General features: G+C 40.0%; 1 protein-coding gene across 2 annotated transcripts in view; it reads left to right on the top strand.

Annotated features, from left to right (window-relative positions):
* Positions 1–27613, top strand: part of Pgm5 (phosphoglucomutase 5) — a 172429-nt gene that overhangs the window by 100269 nt on the left and 44547 nt on the right. For both annotated transcript variants that reach the window (XM_074051978.1, XM_020158600.2), the window contains exons 7-8: positions 8003–8118; positions 25021–25156. In XM_074051978.1, the coding sequence (XP_073908079.1) occupies positions 8003–8118; positions 25021–25156 (252 nt within the window). The remainder of the gene's footprint in view (positions 1–8002; positions 8119–25020; positions 25157–27613) is intronic.

Consider the following 27613-nt stretch of genomic DNA (forward strand, 5'->3'; position numbering starts at 1 on the left):
ATTGGAATGCAGAGGTCTAAGATAATTGAAAGATGACGTTCTCACAGTTTCTTCTCTGTGGCTCTTTTGCGTTCTGTATTTTGGCAACTTGAACCACAGCTGTGTATCTGCCACTGTAGAATTAAACTATAGCTTGTCTATCCCCCACCCATAGATAATAAGGTTGCTTCTGGTTTATACTTTATTTCCCTCTGACAGACATCTGTGAACCTCACTTTGACAAACCATCAACACTTTGTACTACTAGATTTTTAACTTTTTTTCTTTTTTCTGTTTTTGATAGTGTGGTAGATATAACATTATCTCTGGCTGTTGTTTTGATTTTTCATTTATTTGATTTTCTGTACATTTTCAGATGGCCAGTCAGCATCAGGCTTCCTCTTCTGTGAATTGCTTGGGTCATTTGAGTTTTTTTTTTTAATTGGTTTATAGGATTTTATTTAGATTGGCTATGAATTGTTAACAGTTACATTATCTCCATTTTTTTTTTGTTTTTCCTTATTCTGAACACAATCTCACAGGAATTTGAAGGACAGAGGATATAACTATCTTTTTATTTTTATTTATTTATCTACTTATTTTGGTGGTAGTGGGGTTTAAACTCAGGGCCTTGCACTTGCTACCATGTAAGCCACCCCCATGCCTTTTTTGCTTCAGTTTATTTTTAAGGAAGGTCTTGCTTTTGCCCAGGACCAGCTTCGGACTGTGATTCTCTTACCTCAGCCTCCCAAGTAGCTGGGATTACAGGCATGAACCACTATAGCTTGTTTTTTGAGATAGGGTTTCACTAACTTTTTTCCTGGGCTGACCTTGAATCACAGTCCTCTTATCTCTGCCTCCTGAGTAACTGGAATTATAGGTGTGTGCCACATCACCCAGCTCTGACAATTATCTCTTGACTATTTGTCATTTTAGTTGGAGGACTTCGGACTTAAAATTCCCAAGCCCTAGCCCCTTAGCATTTTTTCCCATTGAAAATAATCAGAACCAGGAACCATTTACATCAAAGTTCATGCGTCAAGATTGTAAACATATACATTTAATTCCCCTCAGAGGGTTTCAGATTGTTTACTAGCTTTAGAGAGTAAACAACCTGCGGTTGTTTCAATTATACATTTGTTTCTCTTGGATCTTTGATCGGTTTCCTAAAGCCAAGTTTTTTCTTTCAAGTAAAGTCAGGAACTTCAGAAATCTGCCTGCTTTATGTTGTCTGATAAAATTTAAAATCTGATTGGGAAAGATCCGCTACTTTCTCCCACGACACCTACTAAAATGAAAATGCAGAAGTGTACAGGTAAAGCTGCAAAGGTCCAGGGATTGCCAGGTTTGGAATCTACTTTTGTTTATTTTACAATTGGTCAACATCTAGAAGTCTGCAGGGAGCATGAGAGATGCAGTGATCTTTGGCTTTCCCTTTTAAAAATTCTTTAGATGGCATATCCAGTTCCCTTTTGGTTAAGTGAAAGATCTGATATGAAGAACAGTGACAATGTTGTAACCTGGTAGGCCATTCTGTACTCGTTAGAATACCTTCTTTTCATTATGTAGTCTTTCATTCACTCTGCACAGCTTTTCAGATAAGGCAAGCAAAGAAGGTGTTATTTAATATGGGAGTGTTGAGGGTTAGGCCAGGCTGAGATGATGTGGGCCCAGAACCCTGTAACACTCTGTTAAGTTCATGTATGGTTGATTATTGTCATCTTGTTATGATAGTGTCATGCCTTATGTTTATTTTACATGAAAGGGTAAGATGTTCCATGCACAAAATTGCTCTAAGGATGAACTTTAAGGTTGCAATTAAATGGAGTGGAGGTGTAGCTCACTAGTAGAGCTCTTGCCTAGCATGTGAGAGGCCCTGGGTTCCATCCACAGCACTGAAGAAACAAAACAACAACAAAAGGATTGCCATCAGAAAAGCAGGCTTAGCTGAACTCCGTTCCATTCATATTTATGAGTTGGGCAGACTTCCTAAAAGAGACTTTTAAAGTGCAGGTTCATATAAGCCTTTACCAGAGAGCAGCCCCAGCTAGCAGTGCCAGACATCAAAGAAGGAATCAGGGAGCCAACTCATCTATGTGAAAATACTGAAGAACTGATCTGAGGGCTGTTTTGTTAAATGTCTGCTAGACATTGTCCAGAGTATCAGGATGCTATTAAACTCCATATTAACAGCTTGTTTTCTGGAATTCTGTAAACGTAGCAAGTTCAAACATGCATTTGGTTACAGAGGCCTTTTCTTTTAAATAAACTTAAAAAACATTTTTTTGAGACAGGGCCTCATTATGTAGCTCAGGCTGGCTCTAAACTCTAGCTTCTCCTGCCTCAGCCTCCCAAGTGCTGGGATTACAGATGTGATCCACCATGCTAGGCTTTTAAATAAACTTTTACTTAAAGTATAATATAGAGACAAAAAAAGCTTAGCACATACGGCATTTTCACAAAATGTGAACAACTGTGTAACTACCAGTGGGATCAAGAAACAGAACAGCAGCCCCAAACGTCCTTGCTCCAGATTCTGGTCACTCCTTCCTCCCTCTTCCCTGATTTCTACCACCAGTGATTCACTTTGTCTATTTTGAGCTATATCTAAATGAAGTCACATAGTGCATATTCCTGTGTGTGATTTTTTTCACTCAATGCTATGTTGGCGATAACCACTTATATTTTTCCATATAGTAGAAGTTTGTTCATTTATGTTGTCCTGTGGAATCCCCTTGTGGGAATTACCACACTGAGTAAATACACAAAATGAGTGCTAATTTGCATCCTTTAACCATACGTGAGAATCTGTCTCTTCACCAGCACTTGGCAATCCACTTTCTTCTGCAGCGATTGTGGTTATGTAGTGTTAGCTCCTTGTGGTTGGAGGCCGCAATTGCCTGGTATTTAAAGATATGGGGCATCTTTCCATATGTTAATTGGTCATTTGGCTATCCTCCTGCATAAAGTATCAATTTTTATGTTATCTGTCTTTTAAGAAATTTGTTTATAGAAATTTGAAATATGTAAAGTGCATTAGCCCTTTGTTGAATATTCGTGATGCACATGTCTTCTCCCAGGCTGTGTAGGGGAGGGCTTTGTAAAAGATGGCTGAGAACTCAGTGCACAGAAAATGGTAGCACTGGCACTTGTGGGCTCTGAAGAAAGGGGGAATTTGAGGATAGAGCAAAGGAAGAAAGGCTTGGATCTTGTCCTCTTTGAACCTGTCACAACTTTCTTGAAATGGGATTGCAAGACCAGCCAGGCATGCCTCATGTACTTGATGAGATCAGTCAGTGTTTATTTGATTATCCCCTTACAAGTTAAAAGACTCTGTTATCATATATATTATATGTGATATAGTGCTCTGGGTTAATAAATATTTGGACACCTACTGTGCAGGATGCTGGGGACACACAGATGGATATGCTAGCACCTACACTCAGTGAAATTTTAGGATACTGTTAGAGCACTTCTGTATCTGCTGTCCTGTTTGATCACATAGCAGAGGGACCTTCGGACTGTTAAGATAAAAACAATTTGATAAAATAATAATATGTCCTTCTAGTAGTCAAATATTGATTCTCACTCAGTCACTGCCCTATTTCTGTAAGATGTTCATTTCCCAGATAGGCATCCAAATAACCCAACGAATTTATACCTGGAGAAATTCTGTTTTTCAAAATGCCTAATTTAAATAAAACATGCAAAAATGACTTATATTTTAAGGGGTATACGTGGAGAAAGACCACAAAATAAATGCCTCTTCAATGAAAGCTATCAGTCAATTAAAATTGTATATTTACTGAGGGCAGTTCTGGCAAGTTTCTTTGGGGTTCTAGACAGAGGACACTGTGAAGGAGCCATAAAAATGTTCAAGATGCAAAGAATTCCTGGTGCATTAGTGGTGGGATATTGACTGTGTGGGAAGAAAAATGTAAAGGAGGTATACAAAAGACACAATAGTAAAGTGAACAGAAAGACCCACACCGAATGATGGGAAGCTCATGGTGGCAAGAAGGCGGTCACATTGGACAAAGAAAGGATTGCATTTGTCGAGATAGTGTAGCCTCTACTCAAAACAAGCCCCCAAATGTATTACAGCTAAAACACAGGAAAAGGTTATTTCTCAGTCACTGAAAAGTAAAAAACAGGGCTCTCTGATCAATAGTTAACTCTGTTCCAAATGGTGGCTTACAGATCCAGATCCTTCTGTCCTATGTGACAGCCATTTTCAACACATGCCTTGTAAGATTGCTGAGCTTGTCCACTTAAAGTGGGCAGAAGGAGAAAGAATAGGGAGAAAGGGAAGTTTGTATAGTCAGTCCTGAAAGTGGAGTTCCTTCGGCTAGAACTCAGTCACATGGCCACAGCTAACCGCAAGGGGTCAGGAAACTAGTCCAGCTATGTGTCTGAAAAGATGCATTGAGATTGTTGACCACCTGGAAGTCTTTGCCACAGGCTTTGCTGTAGTTCGAATGTTTCTTTCCATTCCAAAATTCATGTTGAAAGTTAACTCTTCCAAAATTTAGGTGTTGCCAACATGATAGGATTAAAAGGTAGAATCATTTAAGAGGTGATTGGCCCATGAGGACTCCTTCCTCATAAATAGAGTTTACAACCCTTAAAAAAAAGATGCTTCATGGAGCCTGTGACTGTGAGGACACAAGAGCAAGGTCTCATCAGCCCCAGTGCAGGGGTCTTGGTTTTGGACTCTCCAGACTCTGGAACTGGAAGATACAACTTTTGGTTCTTTATGAATTACCCAGTCTAGAGGATTCTATTATAGGATGAGAAAAATGGATCATGACAGACTTTAGGATGGCAGGTAATTTAAGATAGGTCTTGATAGTGATTGGAAAATGAGGGTTAACCAGGGTTAAATGAATGGCCTAAGGAAGGACTAAGCAGTCTACAACCATAACAAAAGGTAAGGACATATTTGGAAAGTAGGGAATACTAAAGTTATTTAGGAGCACAGAACATAAGGAAGCATGTGGGAAAAACTTGCAGGGGAGACTGTTTCTATCCCAAAGTCACATTGTTGCAGGTTTTCAAATCTAGGCTGAGGAAGTTCCATCCAGCAAGTTCTTTTTGGCTACCAGGGCTCATGTTCACTTGCAGAATTGTGGCCCAGATTAATTTTCTTCCTTTTCTTTCATACTCTGTCCTTTCTTGAATGTGGATCCTCCTGTGCCTCTGGCATATGGAGGCAGAAGTTAAGGAGAGGGCCTCAGCGTGAGTGACTTCATTTAGAACTTTTGTGTTAAATGATTTGGGAGAGTGCAGGAGCATCCTGCCAAAAACCAGTCTAATGCATGGTATCTTCTGAATGCTGTATTTGGTACGAATCCCAGGTTCAGGAGAGAGAGGAGGGAGGGAGATTCCTTTCTGACCCAGGATACAATCAACTCATGGTCAGGAACCTGGAATTTAATTACCCGTATTGTTATCTTAGCTCGCATAGCTGCAACCATGTCTCATCGTTGTAAAAGTATCCGGTCCTTGAAAATCCAGCCAGTGCCACAACCGGTGACCTCCTGATAGTGATTAATTAGGAAGGGTAGGAACTGGGGAAATCCTTTCCCCTCCCTTCAGTCCTGCCAACTTGGCTTTGAACCTACAAGAGTATTTTGGTCAGAAAATATATATCCCCCACCCAGTACCCTCTCTTTCACCCTCACCTCTGCCCCCATGTTGTATGTTCTATTTGGTAATCATATACATTCACATTTGTTAAATTAATTTTGACCCAGGCTTTTCTATGTGCTGCCCCTGGAAGACTTCTGTGAGGTTTATTCCTTCCTTCTTAAGCTTCTGACCATAAAATTAATGGCTCTGAAAATTCACTTTTGCTCTAAGTTTGAGGAGGGTTTCTTTCATCATTCCTACCAGGATGTAAGTATGATTACTGATCTTTCTCAAATCATTGAAAAAGAGAGAAAGTGGAACCTCTGAGGTAACTCTAACCATCTAAAAGGTGCTTCTTTTCAAAACAAACTTGAAAAAGACTCAGCACACGATTTTCAACCCTAAGCACATTCATGATAATTTGGGGTATGTGGAAAGGGAAGTGTTCACTTCCTGGGGCAAAGGTTTCTAAATTTTCTTTTTCCTGTGCAGCCAGCTACAAACCAAATCCAAACAAGTCATTACTACATTGCATTCTTTATTCTGTATGCATCTCCCTTCCTCTTCTGCACTGATCCTCACTGATTCTTTTCCCTGTAGCTCTTGCCCTCTCAGCCTTCAAAGACTGAAGTCTTGCAGCTGGTAGGCATTTGGTTGTTTTCTATTTCACTTGTCCATACCTGGGGAAAATAAAACACTTGAGGCCAGTGTCTGTGGTACCACGTGTTTTCAGGTCTACATCTCTCTTGAAGAACTAAGACATTTGTGGAAAGAGCATGGTAAATGGGACATGAACAGAAATTAAGCAGACCTGGGTCCAAATTCTAGTATTCTATCTCTGTGGGCCTTTGAATAAAAAATTTGGCCACTCGGAGCCGGAAATTTGACAGTAGTTTTGGGTTTGGGTTGTTTGTGAACGAAATCTAAATACAGTTTATAGTTGTTGTTGACTTCTTTTGTTTGTGAGATTCACTCAAGTTGTTGGTTGAAATAACAGTTTGTTCAATGCAGCTTATGTATCACAAATCATTTGTCTTTTGGACATTTATTTGTGTTGTTTCAGTTATTATAAATTGTGATTCTATGACCATTCTCGTAAAATCTCATGTTCATACTTGGTTGCTTAACATTACATGCTGGGTTCCCCAGGAAGCAGCTCTGACAGAAATTCGCTTATAAAAAGTGTATTTCTTTCTACTTTCAACATCAAAACTACCTTCACAATCAACCCTGTGTCAGGTAGCTGAGATAATCAACTTTAAAAAGGGAAAGGTTTATTTTGGCTTTGGAGGTTTCAGTTCATGGTCAGTTGGCTCTGTGATAAGGCTGAGCATCATGGCAGGATTGCATGGTAAGAAAGTTAACCCACCTCATGGCAGATGGGAAGTGAAAAAGAGAGAAAGAGGAAGATACCAACATCCCACAATCCCTTTGAGGGCATGTCCCAGTGACCTAAAACATCTCACCAGGCTCCACTCTTAAACCACCTTCCAATAGAACCAAGTTAAGGACTGAGCCTTAATGCATGAGCCTGTGGGGGACTTTCCAAATCCAACTACAGCAAAGAGAGTGAGAAGGGAGGATGAGACTGAGAGGAGAGAGAGAGAGAGGAGTGGGACTATACTGAGGTCATTAAAAAGGCCTCTGCTAACTTTTGGGGAGCTGTGGAGTTGAAATGACTCTGCAGAGTTGTACCAAATTGGGAAAGGAAGGCAGACCTTTGGAGATCCCACATTGATCAGTCACGCTGGGTGCAGATTCATCTGGGCAGGGGGAGCATGACTGTGGGTGAGACATCTGTCTTTGGCAGGGAGTGGGGGTCACATCTATAAACTGTCAGCCATCAGCATTCATGGATGCTGATAGAATGAATATTGAAGTCGTAAAATGTCTAAAGTGCGTGCGTGCATGCATGTGTGTGTGTGTGTTGGTGTGAATCTGAGCAGTGCACCACAGTGTTTGCTTCATGTAATTTCTAAGAGTTGAATTGCTGCTTTATAGGATATGACTGTGTTCATCTTTGGTAGATATTGCCAAACAATATTACAAAGTGTTTGTATCCAAATACCATCTCATTTAGTTTCTCATGTCCCCAAGTGTTCTCTTACCAAAAAGGTAAAGAAAAAATTTGTAGACGAGAAACAAATGTGAGAATATTTCATATATCTTCTCAATATTTTCTGTATCATGGAGAAAGAAAAATTGGAAACCACTGGATAAGCTATTTATCCTTCTCTATTGGACATATTGGCATCTTAAAACCTGTCAACACCAGCCAAGTTGGTCTGAAATTTAGTTACAGAGTTAATAGACCTTAGACATCCTACTGTGCTGAGAAAAGAAAGGAAACGAGGTATATGATTTGCTTGTTGCTTCAAATTTCATTTTTCAGAGTGGCCAAATCAATGAAGGTCCCCGTATATGAGACCCCAGCTGGATGGAGATTCTTTTCGAATCTGATGGACTCCGGGCGGTGCTCCCTGTGTGGAGAAGAAAGCTTCGGCACTGGTAGGCTTTGTTGGGATGAGGTTCTGGGGAAAGGGGCTGCAGCACTGTGACCCAAGTTGGGAGACTTGTGAACCTTCAGGGTGAATTTTTAAATATAAGGACTCTTCAGAAAAAAAAGTACCATTATCATATTTTAAATGTTTTTTTTAATCTCCTTATCAGTACTTTAAAGCTATCACTTTATTGTCTTCAGGCTTGCATAGTTCCCAAGAAGTCTGATGTATGCAATTATTTTTTTGGCAGTATTGAGATTTGAACTCACAACCTAATCTTTGCTAACAGGTACTCTGCCATTTGAACCACACCACCAGCTCTAGTAATGTTTTATCTTTACTCCTCTATCAACCCCTGCACTCTGGATGCCTTCTATAGATTTTTTTTCTTAATCTTTGATTTTTCTACAGTTCAGTCTTAATATATATAGAGGTGTGTGTGTGTGTGTATTTAACCCTACTAGAGGCTCTCATGGATTTTGGTGTCTGTTATTCATTGTCCTTCATTCATTTTAGAAAATGCTCATTGTTTTTTGAAATATTCTCCTTCTCCATTTTCCATCTCTTTTCCTTCTAAGACTGCAGTTATACAGTATGTGAGATAATTCATGATGATAGATGTTGCCTCAGGTCTTACATGCACTGATCTGATTTGTTTTATCCTCTTTTCTTTTTGTGTCTCAGTTTAGATCATCTCTATTTGCACTTTGTGTTTTGGAGGGACTGGGGTTTGAACTCAGAGCTTCATGCTTGCAAAACAGGTGCTCTACCACTTGAGCCACACTTTCAGTCCATTTTGTTCTGGTTATTTTCTAGATGGGGAATTATACTCTTGGGCTGGCCTTGAACTGTGATCCTCCAGATCTCAGCCTCCCAAGTAGCTAGGATTACAGGCATGAGCCACCACTATCTGTGGCAAACTTTGGGGGGAGAAGAGGGCAGTATGGGGGTTTGAACACAGGGCCTAATGCTAAGCATACATTCTACTTCTTGAGTCACTCCATCAGCCTTCATTGGCATATTTTTAAGCTACTGGTATTTTCCTTAACTGTGTCCAATCTGCTGATGAGTCTGTTAAAGGAATATTTCATCTCTGATACTGTGTTTTTCTTATTTCTAGCATTTCTCTACCTTTTAAAAATAGTTTTATATCTTCAATGAAATTATCCACCTATTAATGTATGCCTACTGAGCTTTTCAATTAGATCATTTGACACATTAAACATGGTTATTTTAAAGTCTGTTCTGATATTCTAATATGTTTCACTTCTGACTCTGATTCTGTTGATTGCTTTATCTCTTGACAATGATTTGCTTTGTCTCACTTTTTGTGAACATCATAATTTTTTAATTGAATGCTGAACTGTATATGGATAAGAACAGTAGATATACAGGCAAATAGCATTTATGCCCAGAAATGGGCACACCTCTTCCTTTGGGCCAATCTAGTCAACAACTGAGCTGGGCCTGGGTCTTATTGTTTCTGTTATAAACCTCAGTGTACCACATTCCTTCAGCAGTGGAATACTTGATGTACTCAAACAGGGAACAGGGTGATTCAGAAGTTTTTTTTTTTTACTGTTCCAATTTCAACTTTTAGCAGTTATTGCGTATCTGTGACACAAAATAGGTGCTCTGTCACCGGGCTCCTGAGCATTCTGCAGTGGCAATGCCTTCTGCTTAGTATTGGTGTAGGATTCTGAGACCAAGGAAGGGAAAGATGTTTTTACTACTGCCCTATTCAGCAGCATAGGATCTTTGCCTGGACCTTTGTGGTGGGAGGGTTTCAGCTGTTTCACGAGAGACAGGTTCAGCAGGTAGATGGTGGGTGGGTGTCTTCTAGCAGCAGCTACACATGCCTGTACCACTAGTCTCCCTCTCTGTCCTAAGCTTTCTTGACTGCATCCAGAGGGAGCCTGGGAAGGGCTTGAGAGTGTTTTCCTTGTATCCAGGACTCCAAGTGATTAAAAAAAAAAGTGACAGGCTGCACTTGAGCTTCACACATTTATAAAACTCTTTGGTGGTTTATTATCTGCTTGCATGGCAGCCTCCTCTTTCTCTTCTACTCTGTCAAAGGTGGGACTGCTTTGTGTCCTGTCTCCCTGTGGAACAGCTTGTCATTTTAGAATTCACTTTATTGTCTTGGGATCAAGAAAATGTAGATTTCCTGCCTTTTTCTTGTTGCTAGGAATGCAAGATTTTCTCTTTCAGATTTCTGCATTCTAAGCAGAGTACAGAAATGGAACTATGAGGGCTGGTGGAGTGGCTCAAGTGGTAGAGTGCCTGCCTAGCAAGTGTGATGCCCTGAGTTCAAGCTCCAGTACCACCTCCCCTCCCCCCAAAAAAGTGAATAAACAAACAGAACTATGCAAGTAATTTCTTAATAATTTCCTTATTGTCATTCTCTTCTCCCACCCAACAGTTTGTTTGTATTAGGAACCAGGAGGTCTTAACGATATAATTGGTTAATATGTCTCAAGTCTCCTTTGCAATATTTTTTGGCCGTGCTAGGGATGGAACCCAGGACCTTGCACATGCTAGGCAAGTGCTCTACCACTGAGCCACACTTCTAGCCCTTAAGTCTCATTTAATCCGCGGGTCTCCACAGGGCTATATGTCCTAGACAGCCTTGGGTAGCTTTGATTTTTGACATTGCTGTCTTCTTTTCCTTTCTAACTTGATTAGAGACATTGAAACTATTAGATTTTTCTCTAGTTTGCAACCCTTTTAGTTCATTTTACTGATTATAATGTTCTACTTTTCAAAAATTCTATAGTCTCCTTTTAAAATAAAATTTTATTAGGATATATTCATTATAGAGAGGGGCATTTGTAGTGACAATTCTGATTAGATTTATATTGTATATTATTTACATTGTCCCCACCATCTCTCCCCCTCAACTCCCTACCCGCCCCACTTAAAGCAATTGCAAAAGGTGTCTTAGTTCTGTTTCATATAGGTATGTGAAGTCCATCTATCATACACCATCACCTTAGTCTCCTTCATTCACCCTCCGCCTTCCATTCATAACCCCCCTTCCTGCACACACTGTGTCTATTTTACAGTCCTGTTTTTTGTTATTAATATTTAAGTTGATTTTTTTTGTTTTCCAAGTCTTAAGTTTTTTTTTATAAAAGGTATACAGTCACATATATAATCTATGACTAAGAGATATATTTTATATTTTTTCTAACATTGATTTCTTTTATTTCATACTATCTTATTGCATTGTTACTATCTTCAAAATGATATTAATAACTGTAATTATTCCTAATTTTAATGGAAATGGATTTTGCATTTTATCATCTATTTTGATCATTGCTTTGTAATATTAGTAAAATATGTTTATAAAGATTTTTTTTTCTATTCCTATTTAACTTAGAGCCTTATTAGAAATGGCTGTAGGATTTATCAGGTATCTTAAAGAATTTAATGCTCTGTTGATATATATATATAATGTATATATATGTATCTTTATGTAAATGCAATGAAATATGATTGATTTTCTGATTGCAAACCGTGCTTGAATTCCTGAGAGTTAAGTCCAATTTGGTCATACTTAAACAGATTAAACTACTTTGAATGGTCACAATGACACTGGAATTCATGAAGGAATTTCTTCTGGAACATTTTCTTCTTTTACCAAAATCAGTTACTCCTTATCAGTATTACCATCAATAGCCCAGATGGGATGGCATGCATCTTTGTTACCTTGGATAAAGAGACCTCTCTTCAGTACTACCAATGAACTTAGGATGTGTCAGGGACAGCTTAAACTGTTGAACCTTTTCTCTACAGAGGCCTGACAAATAGATCACCTTCATCTTTGGTGTTCTTTGTGCTTACATCAGAACTCTAAAATCAGAAATTCTGTATTATATATTGTAATTCTGCTCACTAGTTCCAAAATAGCACAAATCCTGCAACTGGAATGGAAACTGGGAAATCCAGGTTAGACTTCTCTGTCTTCATAAGTGTTTATTGAGTGCTTACAAGCTTCCATATGCTTTTACAGCCTCTTTAATTAAGGTGATAAAATATTGCATGTGCAAACTATGTTACACCCTTCCTAATAAATACTTGCTTACTTTTATAATGCACATTTATTCAAAGTGCTTCCAGAGTATAAGGCAGTGTATTGGGTGGTGTGTAGAATGCAAAGTGCTTAAGACAATGCCCTTAAGAATAATAAGAAAGACTCATAGATGACTGTTCTAGGAAATAGAGACTTTAAACAGAGAAGAAGGAAACATGCTCGTGAGATGAGAAAAGGAACAGATGCTTTAGGACTGGCGGTTCAAAGTCAAGTTTATGAAAGAGATGGAAGTTAAGCTAGTGCTTAAAGAATGGGGAGGAGTTGTACACACAGACATGAAAGAGCAATGCAGTGATGTCAATAAAGGAATGGAAGTAGGAAGCAGGGACATGTATTAAAAATAGCCAATTGCTCAGTTTTCTCAAATAATGTTTTTCCAAATTTGGATTGAGACTCATTTGGGGTCATGAGAGTAGTATAATATCTGTTCTTTAAGAAAATATCTGTTTATTTCTTTAAGAAATATAACAGAAGTTATCAGAGTACATCGCATTTAGTAAAGATATTTTGGAAATTGTGTGTACATATATATGTGTATGTATGTATATACCTATATGTACCTATGTATGTGTGCATATTGTAGTTCTCCTGGCAAAATGTATTTGTTGTAGATCATGGTCAAAATTTCTATAAACACTGAATTTTTTCCATAAAAGGCAAGATAATAACTGTTTTAGGCCACACAGAGTCTCTGTCAAAATGGGGGATGGTGAATATGATTGAAGTTTATTATATGCATGAATGAAAATAGAATACTTACACCCTTTAAAATTGTAAGAAAAAAGAGAGGGGACAGGGCATGTAAGAGGTAAATTATCACCATACATATATTATTTGCATGTTTGGAAATATCACAGCAAAACCCTTTTGTACAATTAATATACCCTAAGAAAAACATTTTAAAAATTATTCAGCTCTACTACTTTAACCCAAAAGCAGCATAGACAGTACATAAACAAATGAGCATGGCTGTGTTTCAATAAAACATTAATCACAAAAATAGGCATGAGTCCAGATTTGGCCCAAGGGCTGTAGTTTGCTGCCTCTGATGTACAGGGTAGGGTAGAGGAGAAAGAATCCAGAAAGTCACGTTCTGCATGGGGAGGTCAGCTTGCAGACACTTCTCAGCCAGCTTGGCTCTCAGTGATTCTGCCTGCAACATGAGGCCAGACTCGAAACGTTGTTTTTTTTTTTTTTTTTTAAGTTTTTCACTTTTATAGTTGTCTATCCTTCTGCTTTTAAGGAGCACAAGAGATTTTTCAATGTAAAGAGTTTTAAAAGTTTTGCCCCTCTTCTGCTCTTTGACATGTTAAGTGACTTTAGCCTAGTTTGAGAGATGACACCTCTGAGCCCAAGGAATAGTTGAATGACTCTCCCAGGGATCCAGACCCTGAAGCAGGTATCCATATGCAATAAATTACAGCAGAACTAAAAGACAGGTCTCCTGCCCTGCAGAGTATGCCGCTTTCCACTGTGCTCGTCAGTCTTTCTGACAAAAGCAATGACTTCTTCCATCTGTTGAGTACCAGGCAGGAGGTGACCACTCAAAAGTCGACAGGACCTGGGTTACTCAGTCTCAGATCAGCTGCTCTCATGCTAGACTTCCTTAATGCCAGGTCTTGGAGAGGCGCTGACAGTATCTCCCAGAAGCTTGTAAAAAAACACAGATTGTCTATCTTACTCCAGCTGTGAAACGCTGGCTTGGTGGGCCCTGAGAATCTGCACTTTAATAAGTATCCTCAAGTAATTCTGGAGTACAGCCAGGAACAGGAAACATTGCTCAAGTGAATACTAAACTTTTGCTTTTCATCAGGATTTGCAGCAAGAGTGTGCCTGAGATGCCACATCTGGTTTCACCCAGGCAGTGCAGTGGCACAGGAATGAGGCTGATTCACGATCTCTGCCAGCTACTTATGAACCAGTTAGGGGACCTCTGCGACAACTCTCATTTCCAACTTGTAAATGTCAGCTGGCCACAGGAGCTGTTTTTCTACCTTAGGATATGGTTTTCAGAATTAAGTGAACTAATTACAGGAGAAGAAATGAGAAATGGAAAGGAGAAACTTCTAGAATGTACCAAAGCTTTCCCAACTGGGAGCTTTATCCAGCATCCCTGGGGCATGGAGCTGTGTACCAACCAGGAATGCATAGTGTAGTGCCAAGAAAGCTTGGAAATATGAATCTGCCTCAGGTTCAAGGATGCCAGTGCACTGCCCAGTGCTAGATCCAGGAGGAGCAAGATACACGGAGTGGAAATTTCCCCTGCTGCATCTTGAGCTTCCAGAATGTGCCAGGATAACAGGCATCTGATGGTGGGATCAACATTCAGGCTTCTTTCCTGTGGAAAGTTCCAGGTTCCAGACAGTAGAAAACTTGTGTTCTTTTCTCTGTTAAAGAACAAAGGTCATTTAAGATGCCAAACCATCTTTTGTGCTAGGAGCAGGTATATACTTCCTGGGAAGGACCTTGGAAAACGGCTTTACAGTGGGGAAAGACAATGTTTTGTAAATACTCAGAGTTACTTAGGAGACTGTTCATCCAAATGGCATTCTGGCTTCTTCTTAAAGTTCCAATTTAAAAAAAAGTCTGCACTTATTCCCATACACAAAGGAGGGATGTATTAATATACTCAAGTTAAGATTAAAAAAACCAATAACTTCTATTTTTTTGCATTTGTTGAAAACGTTCCACTGTTTCAAGAAAGTACTCTATGTTGAGTCTCCTGTGATCATAGACTTTTTGTTTAAATGAGCATCTAGTATATGAGAGGGCATTCCTAAGTCTTTTGTGTATGTTCATCTCTTTCTGGAAATTTGGAATTGCATCTAGGTTTCTTGACATTAACAACCATATCCATAATTGTCACACCAAATTTGTCCACTGTGATCTCTTGAGTACAGCCCAGTGCTCTCAAGTTGGCTTTTTTTGTATCTCAGTTTTTAGCACAACAGGAAGAAGCCCAGAGTACGTGTGTAATTCCAGGTCACAAGAAGGCCAGGATGCATTGGTACACGTTTAAGGTTTGCTGGATTCCTCTGCTTGCCATTCAGATATTGTAAATGCCCTGAGGACAGGGGCCATGTCTACCTTGTGTAGATCTTTTTCTTTCTTTGTTTTTTTTTTTTTTTCGCATATGGTAGACCCTGAGTAAACATTTGCAGGATGGATGGAAGGACAGAAAGATAGATGGGAGGAAGGAAAGAGGGAAGGAGAAGAGGAGGAGGTGTTTCTATTTTGGTATTTCTCCTTGCATTACTATTAGTTATATTTTTATCATGCTTAAGTGGATGTGTTTCTGAAGCATCTGGGCATTTGGGAGGATTCAAAATCACAAAAATCACACAAATGTAGACCAAGGGAATATGAAGGAATATTATGAATTATGGTAAAATCAAAATTATATATATTTTAAAAGAAAGTTTTCCTATTTTCAATCATCCTATAAGTATCAGGACAAATTAATAGCCAACAAAATGCTTCTAGGAAGAGCTCTCCTCCTGAATCTAGTGTTAATGATTTTAAAGCATTTGTAATTGGTGGCATTAACTTGTGTATTGCCATGTCTGTGATTGCTGACATTAAATTGGAAATAGCTAGGTTTGACAATGGTTAGTTTCCAGCTTTAGTGACTTTTTTTTTTTTTGGTATGTACTATATTCTTACATCGTTAGCATAATCATTCTGTGCTCTCTTCTCTTGAGGTTTATATTATTGACTTGCTCTCCAGTTACTTCGTAAAAGAACATTTTATTTCCCCCAGTAGTTGTACAGTTTATAACACTCCCAGGCCTGCATCTTCATTTATATTTTATACTCAAATCACATACATCTTAACTCAAGATTGAGCTCACACCCAGTGTGGTGGTAAAAATACTGAATAGATTTAATTATCTCTTATTGATACAACTGCTTTCTGTTTCTCAAAGTCAAATAAAGGAAAAAGTTGAGTCTTTTCTCTGTCTGGGTGGCCATTAACTCTACATGTGGCTGTTTTTACTTCTGCCCAGGCTGTAGGAGGGAGAAAGAGGCAGATGATCGAGGTTCTACCACAGTTATTTTCCTTCTTTGTGGCCAGTGTGTGTAAATTTGGCTGGGATGCAGAAGTGGTGTAAGGCTGTTGCAGTGAGCATGGGACTGTTGGAAATAGTGTGTGTGTGTGTGTGTGTGTGTGTGTGTGTGTGTGCAATTCAATCCAGGCTGGGCAGTGCACAGAGGTACTGTGATTGACACCCCCCAAGAGTCTCCTTGTAACGCTGGAAAACTGAAACTCCCCTCAGGACTCTCTGGAAACCATCACCCCACCCATACTGGAAGCAGGGGGTCCCACCTGGAGTGGGAAGAATGTCTCCATCGCATAGACTCCTTTTCTTGGGGTTTTCATAGCTCCAGTTCCATTGACCCTTGAGTTATCTTCCTAGTCCATGAAAAGGGACAAGGAAAAACGACATGGGGCCTGAGAGGCTAGGTCCACACTTAGCAGTGCCCTCTGGGACTGGGAACCCTGGGAGTTCATGGCTGTCAGTCACAGCTTGGAAACTTCCAAACAGACCAAGCATTCTTTGTACAATGTCTACTATGGGACTTTTCACAAGGAAACCTGTCCTGTGGGATTAGATGCAATCTCTAAAATTGTGCTTGGGAAGATTGCTAGTCATGTAGTAGCTTCGTTGAGGACAGGATACAATGAATATAGAGTGGCAGGTCTTCAAGCTGAAACCCACTGGAGAAATTTCTGGTTCAACATATGTCAAGGAACAATTTTTCTTATTTCTTAACTTTTAGTTTATTATTTTTTAAGGGCACAATTCTTAAAGAGTTCTGTTCTTTTCTGATGAGGAAAAAACTAGACCTCTTGATGTCAAAGGAATGGGCCGGGATGCATGAGTTAAGAGACCACACTTTCCACTGGTGTGCTCCTAAGTGTGTGTCCTTGGGCTGACCATGACACTATTCAAGTGCTCCTCCCTCCTCTGGCATGGATGGTTGCTTGCCTAGGGTGTGTGTTAATAAAATAGTGCTAATATGTGTCATTTATTGGGCACCTCCTCAGCTATCGACACAGTGCTCAGCACCTCCTGTGCTTTGTTCACTAAATCCTCTGCATATGAAGCAGGGGCCGTGATGACCCCTGTTTTATAGAGGAGGTCACTGAGACTTAGGAAGAAAGCTGAAGCCAGGATTGAAGTCCAGTCTCACTGGCTTCCCAACATTCTCTTCAAATGTTTAAGGTGATGATGACGAGTTATTCCCCCCGCCCCCCACATACACTCTGGTTACTCTCTTGAATGCAGATGGAATTAATTCCAGGTAAACTTGGACAGATGGTGTCCTGTAAATACCTCAGCACTTGGAATTGACATACCTGGCTCCATTGTCCCCTCCTGTGCAGTTGAACTTCCTTGGACAAATGGTTGAACTTGTATGCACCCCCATCTCTTCTTCTGTGAGGTGAATCTGTTCTAGGAGATGACCGGTGAGGTTTTGTTTTTTTTGTTTCCATTGTAATATTTTAGCATGCTTCTAGCTAGCCTTGCTTACAGTGAGGAGTAAATCTGATTACTGCATCAGATCATGTACTAGAGGTTTCTTTAATCACTCATTCATTCAGCAAATGTTTCCTGCACGATTTCTAGGAGCTAGGTGAGAATAGAGAGACTAATAATTTCAGACGCAAGCCCTTCCTTCTGGAGCTTGCCCAGTGTTGCTGCCACCAGCAGATGAGCCAGAAGCATGTGTGTCAGATGCTATCATTATTATTTTACATGTTATCCATGTTTCGCTAGACATTATTACTCATTGGGAACCACGTGGCGCACAGCACAGGATGACATGCAGGCCTTGATTGCTGTTCCCTGTCGTTTGACCTCACAGCTGGCCCTAACCCTCTTCCACACAGGAGAGCTTTGTTAACCCACTGAGCAATAATTGTTGCATTTAGGAGCATTTTGAAACTTAGGAAGGTGACGATTTTTCACTTTTTAGTGACTCCTGCTTTTTTGCCAGATGTTAGAGTTGAGCATAAGTGGTTTGAGAAATTAAGGAAAAAACCCCAAAACTCCTGTCATGATTCCATAAAATGATCTCAAATCTGATTCACCTAAAGGGGGGGGGTCCCTTCCCCCTTTTAACTTCATGACTCTGCTATTTTACAAAAATTAAATCCCTGTCTGGAGTAAATGAAAAAAGGAAGGGGAGAAATTCATTGCAATTTAATGGAAATCATTTATAAATTAAAAAAAAATGTGAACTGACGTGAGAAGAATGGTAAAGGGAAGTTTTGGCACTCCTACAATGCCAAGTGTGAGAGGGAGGAAGTGCAAGTTCATTCCTCAGCTCTGTAGGAAGGACTGCCTCAGCTCTCCCCACACGCACACTTGGTCCTCTTTACCCCTGGGACCGCTGTCATCACTGGGCTACTCCAGCAGCAATGAAGGCCGTAGGTTTTTGGAGTCTGTCTGCCCAGGTTCAAATCCTACATAGTAGCCATGTGACCTCATACAAACAACCTAACTTTACACTGTTTTCTGTAAAAAAAAAAAGGGGGGGGCTCTCAAATTGTGAGCTTTGGATAAAAGTTATATAAAGCTACTCAGCATAGTGCCTGGTGCCTTGCTGTTATTTATTTTTCTTAGAAGGAAATTTATTCTGCTTATAATTCTGCTCCAGGAGAATTAGGAATGTATATGCCACCTGTCATTTCCAGGTCCAGGAAAAATGTGTGCTAAGGCATGTACTGAATATACACATCCCTTAAAAGACTCACCAGGAAGCTGAGTGTCTATAATCCTAGCTACTTGGGAGGCTGAGATCAAAAGGATCATGGTTTGAGTTCAACCCAGGCCAAAAAAAAAAGACCCATTCTCAATCAGTGGCTGTGCATGGTGACATGCATCCAGCATCCCAGCTACTGTGGGAAGCCTAAAGTAGGAGGATTGGTCCAGACCAACATGGGCAAAAAGAGAGACTCTATCTCCAAAATGATCAGAGCAAAAAGGGCTGAAGGCAGGGTTTAAGTAGTAGAGCACCTGCCTAAGCAAGTGTGAAGCTCTGAGTTCAAACCCCAGCACCACCAAAAAAAAAAAAAAGAAAAGAAAAAAATCACCAGGAATCTCTTTGAACAGATGGCCTTTCCTATTGGACGGCCACAATCCTGCTTTGCCTGGGACTTAGAAAATTCTTGGGAACTGGACATTTTGAACTAAAACTGGGAAAGTCCCAGGCAAACCAGGATGAAGATGGCAAGGTCCTCGCTTTTCCAGGTGAAAAGGGCAGAGAGAAATCAGGACACTGAAGCTGACTCCAGGGAGGACCCCCACGTGTACAAGGTCAGTGACATCCATTGAACTGGAGGCCAGTGGTCACTATTCTTCAGCCCCAAATTAGAGCAAAAAGAGGAAGCAGCCTGACTCACTGCGCCCCACATGAGGCTATGTGGAGTGCCTTCTCCTCAAGCAGTGCCCCAGCCCTGGTTGTCGTGAGAACCACACATAGAGCTTTTTGGAAAAAGAATTGCCAAGGTTTAATTTTATTGGCCTAGAGAAGGGCCTGAACCTTGGTAATTTTTAATCACATTAGGTGATTCTAATGTGCCATCTGCATTTGGGAACTGCTAACTGTGGTACAGCTGAGAGTCACCAAAGGTGCAAGATGGCCTATGATTTACTAATTGACAAATTTAGAATTTCCTGACCTGACTTTCAGCTGTGATGATTTGCATTGGTTAGGAACCTGTGTTGTTTTATTGATTCATCCACATTGGAATTTTTATTTGGAGAAAAATCCTTTGAAATGATTGAGCATTCTCCGTATTTCCCCTTTTATTGCCCTATTTTATTTGTTCCTATTATTTATTGCTCTTTGGTGAGGGCAATAAATAATACTGGTGAACCTCAAGGATCATGATTTTAAAGCTCGAGAAAATTCAAAGCTTAATTCAAGTGGAGAGGGAACATTCTGATATTTCTGATGTAAAAAGACAGATCCCCTTTTTGTGCGAAGTTTTGCTGGGGTAATGGCAGGGAAAAGCTGAGCACCCTCCTTCTAGTCTCCCGGTGTGGCTGGTGCTCAGAGGAAGGTGAAATGGTCTTTGGGCTGCATTGGCATTGATGGAGAACAGCAAGGTGGGAAGTGCCTATAGTCTCTGGGAATTGGGGTAAATTCTCCTTGCAATGTTCCCAGAGAGTGGCAAGCTCTGGCTATACTTGCACCAGAGGAAGCAAGCTTCAAAAATTGTGCTGGGTTATTCAGTCCCAAAAAGATGTGAGCTCTGCAGCTATGAAAAGGCTGTGAGGAGACTAACATGCAGAGTGCTAAGGGAAAGAGACTAATCTGGCAAGGCCACATGCTGTCTGAGACCAACTATACAAGATTCTAGAAAAGGCAAGTTTTCAAATATAAATTTATACACACCATTGATGAGCTTACAATTATTTTTTCATATGAAAATAATATGTACATGTTTATTGTAGAAATATGTGCACCCAGACATGTGCACATATTTGTCTATAAAACAGACTGCATATTTCTTGGGGTTCTTTTTTTGTGGGACTAGGGTTTGAACTCAGGGCTTCATGCTTGCAAAGCAGGTGTTCTACCACTTGAGCCACACCTCCAGTCCATTTTACTCTGGTTATTTTGGAGATGGAGTCTTGCACACTCACTGCTCGGGCTGGCCTTGAAACGTGATCCTCTGAATCTCAGCCTCTAAAGTAGCTAAGAGTACACGTCTGAGCCACCTGTAATATTCTTCTGTAATAAGCTGATTGTTTCACTTATTGAAACTGACTGACCATCCTCTTTTTTGATAAACTGACTTTTTTCCATTTATTAAAATTAGATGAACATTATTCTATGTTACCAAAGACTTTTATTCAATACTTTGTCTCAAGAAGCTTTTGTATGGCTTTTTCATAATTTTCCTACTGTTTAACAATTAATTTTTATTTTTTTCAATTTTTCCCTTCTTAGCTACTTCTGTGAATGTCTTTAGGAGTAAAAGTTAAGAAATAGAACAGCTGGGTCCAAGCAGGAGCAATTTTAAAGTCTACTGATCACTGTTGCTGAATTACTCTTACCAAGTGTACTCATTTGCGCTGGTATTTTATTGGGATTAGTTACTGTCCTTCTTCCAACCAACCTTCCCTAATTTGACAGTCCCAAATGGTGTCCCATGTTACAGGCTTTTCCTGGACCACAGTGAGATTGAATATTTGTTTAAGTGTTTGCTGACCCACCAGTACTTTCCTCTTGAAAATTGCTTGTTTGGTATGGAGATGTAGCCCCGAGAATACTTGCCTAACATGTGTAAGACCCTCGGTTTGATCCCCAGTAACTCATGTGCACACACACAACCCAGAAAATGAAAATTAGTTGTCTGTGTCCACAGTTGTCTCTTGGGGGTTCCTCTTTTTCTTACTGACTTATAAAAACATTTTGATATAAAGTCTATCAGCACTGTCATATATACAGTGTGAGCATTTCTCACTCCATTCTAACTCTGTTTATAATGAGGTTTTAGAAAATGACTTGGTTCCTTTGTGTTTTCTGCATTCCTTGTTTAATCTTTCTGACACTGATATGGCACTAGAGCTCACTTCCTTAAAGATGTTACTAAATCCCCCATTCTCTTTCCAAAGCACACAATTATCATCTGGTGGAAACTGTGTAATTGCAGCATCATCAGCATTTCTATTGCTACTCAAGGAACTCTAAGGAGCACAGTGAATTTTCCTTGATCATTGGTCTCCTTATGAATCTTGGCAAGTGTTCAGCTTGTAGGCAAGGATATCCAGGCACTCACAGTTTGCTGTGCAGTTGGCTACAAATGATTGAGTTTTTTTTTTTAATCTATCTAAAAGAACTCTATGTCTCTCTACCACTAAATTATGATATCTTATCTTACAGACTTAACAGCATCTAATAGTTCTATCTCTAGGTAATGTGATCCAGCTGGAGATGTTTTAGGACAAAAGGACATGTTTCTCTAGCCAGTAAGTAAAAGTGTTTTTTTTCAGCTATAAAAGGACAAAAGGTTTTGAAATGATTATACTGGGCAGGGTTTCCTAGACTTGTTTGTTTGGCAGTTGGCCATATTGCTAAGCCTGAGTCTTCCAAACTTCTTCCATTTTTGTAGCAGTGTGAAGAATTCACTGGTTGAGACCAGAGTCCCTTTATGGTGTGATGATTAATGTCCAGGGTCTTTTTAACCTAGAGGCAATCACAATGGGACATCTAACAGTTTCATCAGCAGACCATCGATCAATGTGTGTTAAGAATTAAAGACGTGATCCTCTTTCTTTTTGAGTTAAGTAACTTTACTGCCTTTTCAGGATTGTGTGTTTTCCTCCTTAAGAAAACATTCACATTTGACACAGCAAATATAACAAGAATTGTACAGGATCTGTAGTTTCAGTGAGATGTCAGCAAAGATGTCTAACTTAGCTAAGGTGCTGTTTCATCTCATTTTCAAGGTTTTGACAGCTCTGTGACATGGGTCTCCTTTGCTGATTTTCTATTTATGTTTTGTCATCTTGAAACCAAGAGTGCTGTCATCTGTTTTCATTGCCCTACTGCAAGAAGAAATGGTCTACCTCTACTCCCACACTCATTTTCAAACAAAATCTTTTTGGCAGTTTTGGAGCTTGAACTCAGAGCCTCACTGCCTGTGGCACCCTTGTACCACACTGCCACCTTGTTCTGCTTTAGTTATTTTTTTAGATAGAATGTTGATCTTTTGCCTGGGGCCAGTCTCAGGCTGCGATCCACCCACCTCTGCCTTCTGTATAGCTGGGATTGTATGCCACCATGCCTGACTTGTTCTTTGAGTTAGGGTCTTGTTAACTTTTTTTTTGCCTAGGCTGACCTCAAACCACAATCCTCCTATCTCTGCCTCCCAAGTAGCTGGAATTACAGGCATGAGCCACTGTGCCTGACCCCAATTTCATTTCTTAAGACATTACTATTACTAGAGTTAGACCAACAATTGTAAATACTACAATAATTCGTCTCAAAGCACATATTGAGGAATCAATAGTGAGTAGGTACTTTTTGTGTTCCAAGATCAACAGCAACAACCATTTGTGATATTCTAGTCATGGTTCTAAATAGCTATACATATGTAGTTGCTTAAGCCTGAAAGTAACCCCATGGGGCAGGGGCTTTAACTGTCCCCCTATTACAAATGAGTATAGCAAACATGGTAAGTGGCTGAACATGAAAAACCTGGCTCTAGAAACTGCCCCCCTTATCTTTGAGAAAGGGTGCTACTATGTAGCCCAAGTGGGCCTTGTACTCAAGACCCTGCCTCAGATTCCTGAGTAGCTGGGATTACAGGTATGAACCACCATGCTCTAGAGGCAATCCTTTTAACTTGATTATGTTGTTACAATGCTACAAGATTAACGACTGCATCGTCATTTTACAGATGAGAAGCTAAGGCCTAGAGAGATGATTTTGCAGTAACTTTTCATACATCTGGGAAGTAGCAGATATTGGTTGAAATCCTAATTCCAAAGCCTTCCTTGTGCTTTTCCTGCACTATGACATGTTTCTTTGAATTCAGGATTTCATCCATATCAGAGAAAGCTTGCAACTGGCCAAGAAACAGATGCTTAAATGGGCCTACAACATGTGTTTCTGGATTCGTGTGCACAGGAAACCTCTCTTTGAGGCCACTTTCTGTGTTTGTATAAAGGACACAGTAAGAACTGCCTCTCTTTTCTACATAAATAGCTGTAGGATTTAGTTTTCCAGCTCATTCTGTTCCTGCCTCAGGAACTTTGCATTTGCTGCCCCTTGGCTTGGAATGCATCATCCCCAGACCTTGGCATGACTGACTTCTTCTCAAGTGTCAGCTCAGTTGTCATCACCTCAGTGGGCCTGACCCTAACAACCTGCATTTGTCTGCTAGGGCTGCCATAATGAATTACCACAAGCTAGGCAGCTTAACACAACAGAAATTATCCTCTCATGGTTCTGGAGGCCAGGAGTCCCGACGAAGTGTTGGCAGGGCCCTGTTCCCTCTGAAGGCTCTAGGGTAGGTTCCTTTCTTGCCTCTTCATTTTGTGGTGGCTCCATACATTCCTTGGCTCATGGTAGTACAACTCCAATCTCTCCTCTGTCACTGTGTTTCTTTCATCTCTATTATTTTCTTCTTCTTAGAAGAACACTTGTCATTGGGTTTAGAGAACACTTAGAAAATTTAAAATGATCTCATTTCAAGATTCCTAACTAGTTATACCTGCGTAGACCATTTCTCCAAATAAAGTCACAGGTTCCAGGAGAACACATCTTTTGGGGGGCACCATTCAACCTTAAGTAAAGCAGAGTGTGTTGCTGTCATGCTCTGTGACATCAGCATCCACTTTAATTTCTTCAAAGTATTTGCCCTTATTTGATGCATCTTGATCCTTTGTCTGTCTTCTGTCTCCATCTACTTGAATTCAGATTTTGAGTAAAGAGCTATCTTATTACTGTATCCCTAGCGTGTAGAACAATGCTCAGAATCTTATAAGGATTGCCAAATATTTACTGAATAAAGGGATGAATTAATGTTGTTATTGTGCTAATCTGAAGTCAACTCAACTTAGTTCTTTGATTCAACAATTTCTAGGATTTTATTGTATTTTTGTTATGGGTTTCAGTTGTAGCATTCTGGAAAAGCAAACATATTGTGGGACATTTATTTTGCACAGTGGGTAAATATATCCAATCATTGCAAATTAGCCCTCAGTTGCTAACGGGTCTTGTTAGTTCCTGTTGCTTTTACTTTCCCTCAAGAAAGAATCCTTAGCAGTATCTTTCTTTCTCTCTTAGGCTCTGATCACCTCCGAGAGAAAGATGGTCTCTGGGCTGTCTTGGTCTGGCTATCCATTATTGCTGCCCGGAAGCAGAGTGTGGAGGAAATTGTCCGAGATCACTGGGCCAAATATGGCCGCCACTACTACTGCAGGTGAGAAGGCGAAGAATCTTTGCATGTACCCTGGGAAAACTCTCAGAGAAAATTTCTAAAACTGATGGGATAGCACCTTGAGAAGGAGACAACTTTCAGAAACATCTGAGGGACCAAAAGTATGGAGCTAGATTACCCTGATAAGTGTTTAGGGATGATGTCAAGAGCTACCAAACTATAAGGCACAAATTTTGCTTTCCCTAGTGACATCCCTCTCTAGTCTTTTCATCAGTGCCTATGAGGTGGACATAAGAACATATCTGAACTGTAGAGCTCTGAAAACTCCTTTGCTGAGTGTCATGCAGTCAGTGGCAGAAGCATTTCTTGTTAGTTTACCACCTGTACTTGCAAGGAAGGGAGCAGACACAGAAGCTACACTGGGCTGGTGTGCTGTGTAATCCTTTCCTTACCTTTGTCTTACCTGCACATTTATGAACAATGTTCAAGATGCCCAAGCTGGCACCCTTTAAAGGGGCCACATGGTTCAGGAGCCCCAGATTTTGCTAGAGGTTTACTCTCATGAGAAGAGAAACAGAAAAGGGAAATATTACCCAGGAAGGAGGCAAATGAAAGGATGGTAGGCGGGAGCTTAGGGTAGTCTGTCTCCATCCCTTTCATCTTACTGAAGTAAGAGAGAATAAGAGTATTCCAGGGTGTGCTTGCCTGCTAGGTATGTGAAGCAAAGTATGCCAGGTACATGCACCTAGTACCAAGCCATAGTTGCAAAGGATGTTAACTGTGGAGACCTCAGGGAGGGACAAAAAGGACTTTGGGGTAGCCTGGGAGACTATTAAAAACAAAGAAATTGTGACTCATTTTACTTTGCTCATGGATAGTTAACTGCTTTGGGTGTTCAGTTGTGTTTCAAGAGCTTGGGGGACAAAAAGAGCCTTAGACTTTTCCCTTATAAGGTGATTGTTTCTGCTCTTAAGAAGCCATTTACTTAGATAAATATCAAAGAATAAGGAAGAGTTTGATGGTGCTTATTAAACACAAAGAGATTGCAATGTCCTGGTAAATGTAGACAACATTACCAGGACCATAATATTCACGGGTCCTGTTTAGTCAAGAAGGCTGGGAGTGGGATAGCCTGAACATGACCCTAAATTATTCATTGCATCATAAAATATGGATTTGTAAAGCAGGTAAGAACTTGTCAAACTCCTTTTGTGGAGTTTTATTTATTTATATATTTTGCACATACATTTAATCAGCACATGAAATCCTTCTATTACATGAAGCTCTTCCAAAAATTTCAACCTGATAAAACATATTGTGACTGCCAACGTCTGGCTTAATGAGACCTTTTTGAGTCAGAGATGCTGGTCTCATAATTTGTGGAATAATTATCTAGGTTCCTGCCAGTGTTTTGAAGAAATGGTGTTATGATAAGTATATTTATAATATAGTTCATTTTTGTAGCCAAGAGCTTGTAGTCTAATCACCTTTTTCATAACAAATACCATATTAGAGAATAGTATGCAATGGAGATTTAATTTCTTGTAGGACATTGAATTATGTTACAGATTTCTGTCCAAAAAGATCACAGAGAAAAAGAAAAAGGGAGGAGGGAAAAGGTAGAAGGAAACACAAACATTTCCTTTAACTCCAGCAGATGGCAAGTTGGGAGATGTTTTTGAAATAAATGATTTCTAGCCTGACAATTTTCTTGGCAGGGAGGAAATAACACAATTTCAGTTTAACTAATACTGAGCCTAAAGTTTAGCTGAAAAAATCTTGCACAGTTTTCCTTGTTTGAAGCAGTTCTCATTTGACCATTTCATCTGTTGAGAGATAATATGTTGACAGTGGTGGTGGTGGCTGATGGGGAGGACACTCAGGGTAGTGAGGGGAAGGTGGTTCCAGACCCTGCTTGTGTATAAGATAAACACTTGGGTATGCTGTTCTGATCTCAGCCATACACTAAATAATCCACTAGTGGATTTTCTCAATTTTTGAATTTCTTTCAATGCCTCTATCTCTCTAGACTCTCCTACCCCATTCTCCTGCTCCTTTCTAGGTTAGATCTTTTTTATTCTTGATGCAGAGTCTTGCTATGTAGCCCAGGCTGGCCTTGAACTCATGATCCTCCTGCCTTGGTCTCCCAAGTGCCAAGATTATAAGCATGTACCACCACACTTGGCTCTTGGTTATATCTCACCTTCCCGAAATTATTATCCTTAAAGAAAAGCTAGTCTTAGAACACATGTACACTGACAGTGTTGTAAGGAGTTCCTTGTTGTTTTGTTTCTGAAACTGGGAAAAAAATAAAGAAGCACCTTGTGTAGGAGGAAGAAAATAAAAGAAAGGGATATAGATATGGGGACCCTTTGCTAGACATTGGATCATTCCATGTCCTCCATTTATTAATGCCCTGATGTTTACTGGAAGTCTTAAAGCTCTTGGGTAGAAAAAAGTAGCAACAACTATTCTGAGCTTCCTTCACTTAGCTCTGAG

Source organism: Castor canadensis, chromosome 13, assembly GCF_047511655.1.
Source record: "Castor canadensis chromosome 13, mCasCan1.hap1v2, whole genome shotgun sequence".
NCBI classification, from domain to species: domain Eukaryota; kingdom Metazoa; phylum Chordata; class Mammalia; order Rodentia; family Castoridae; genus Castor; species Castor canadensis.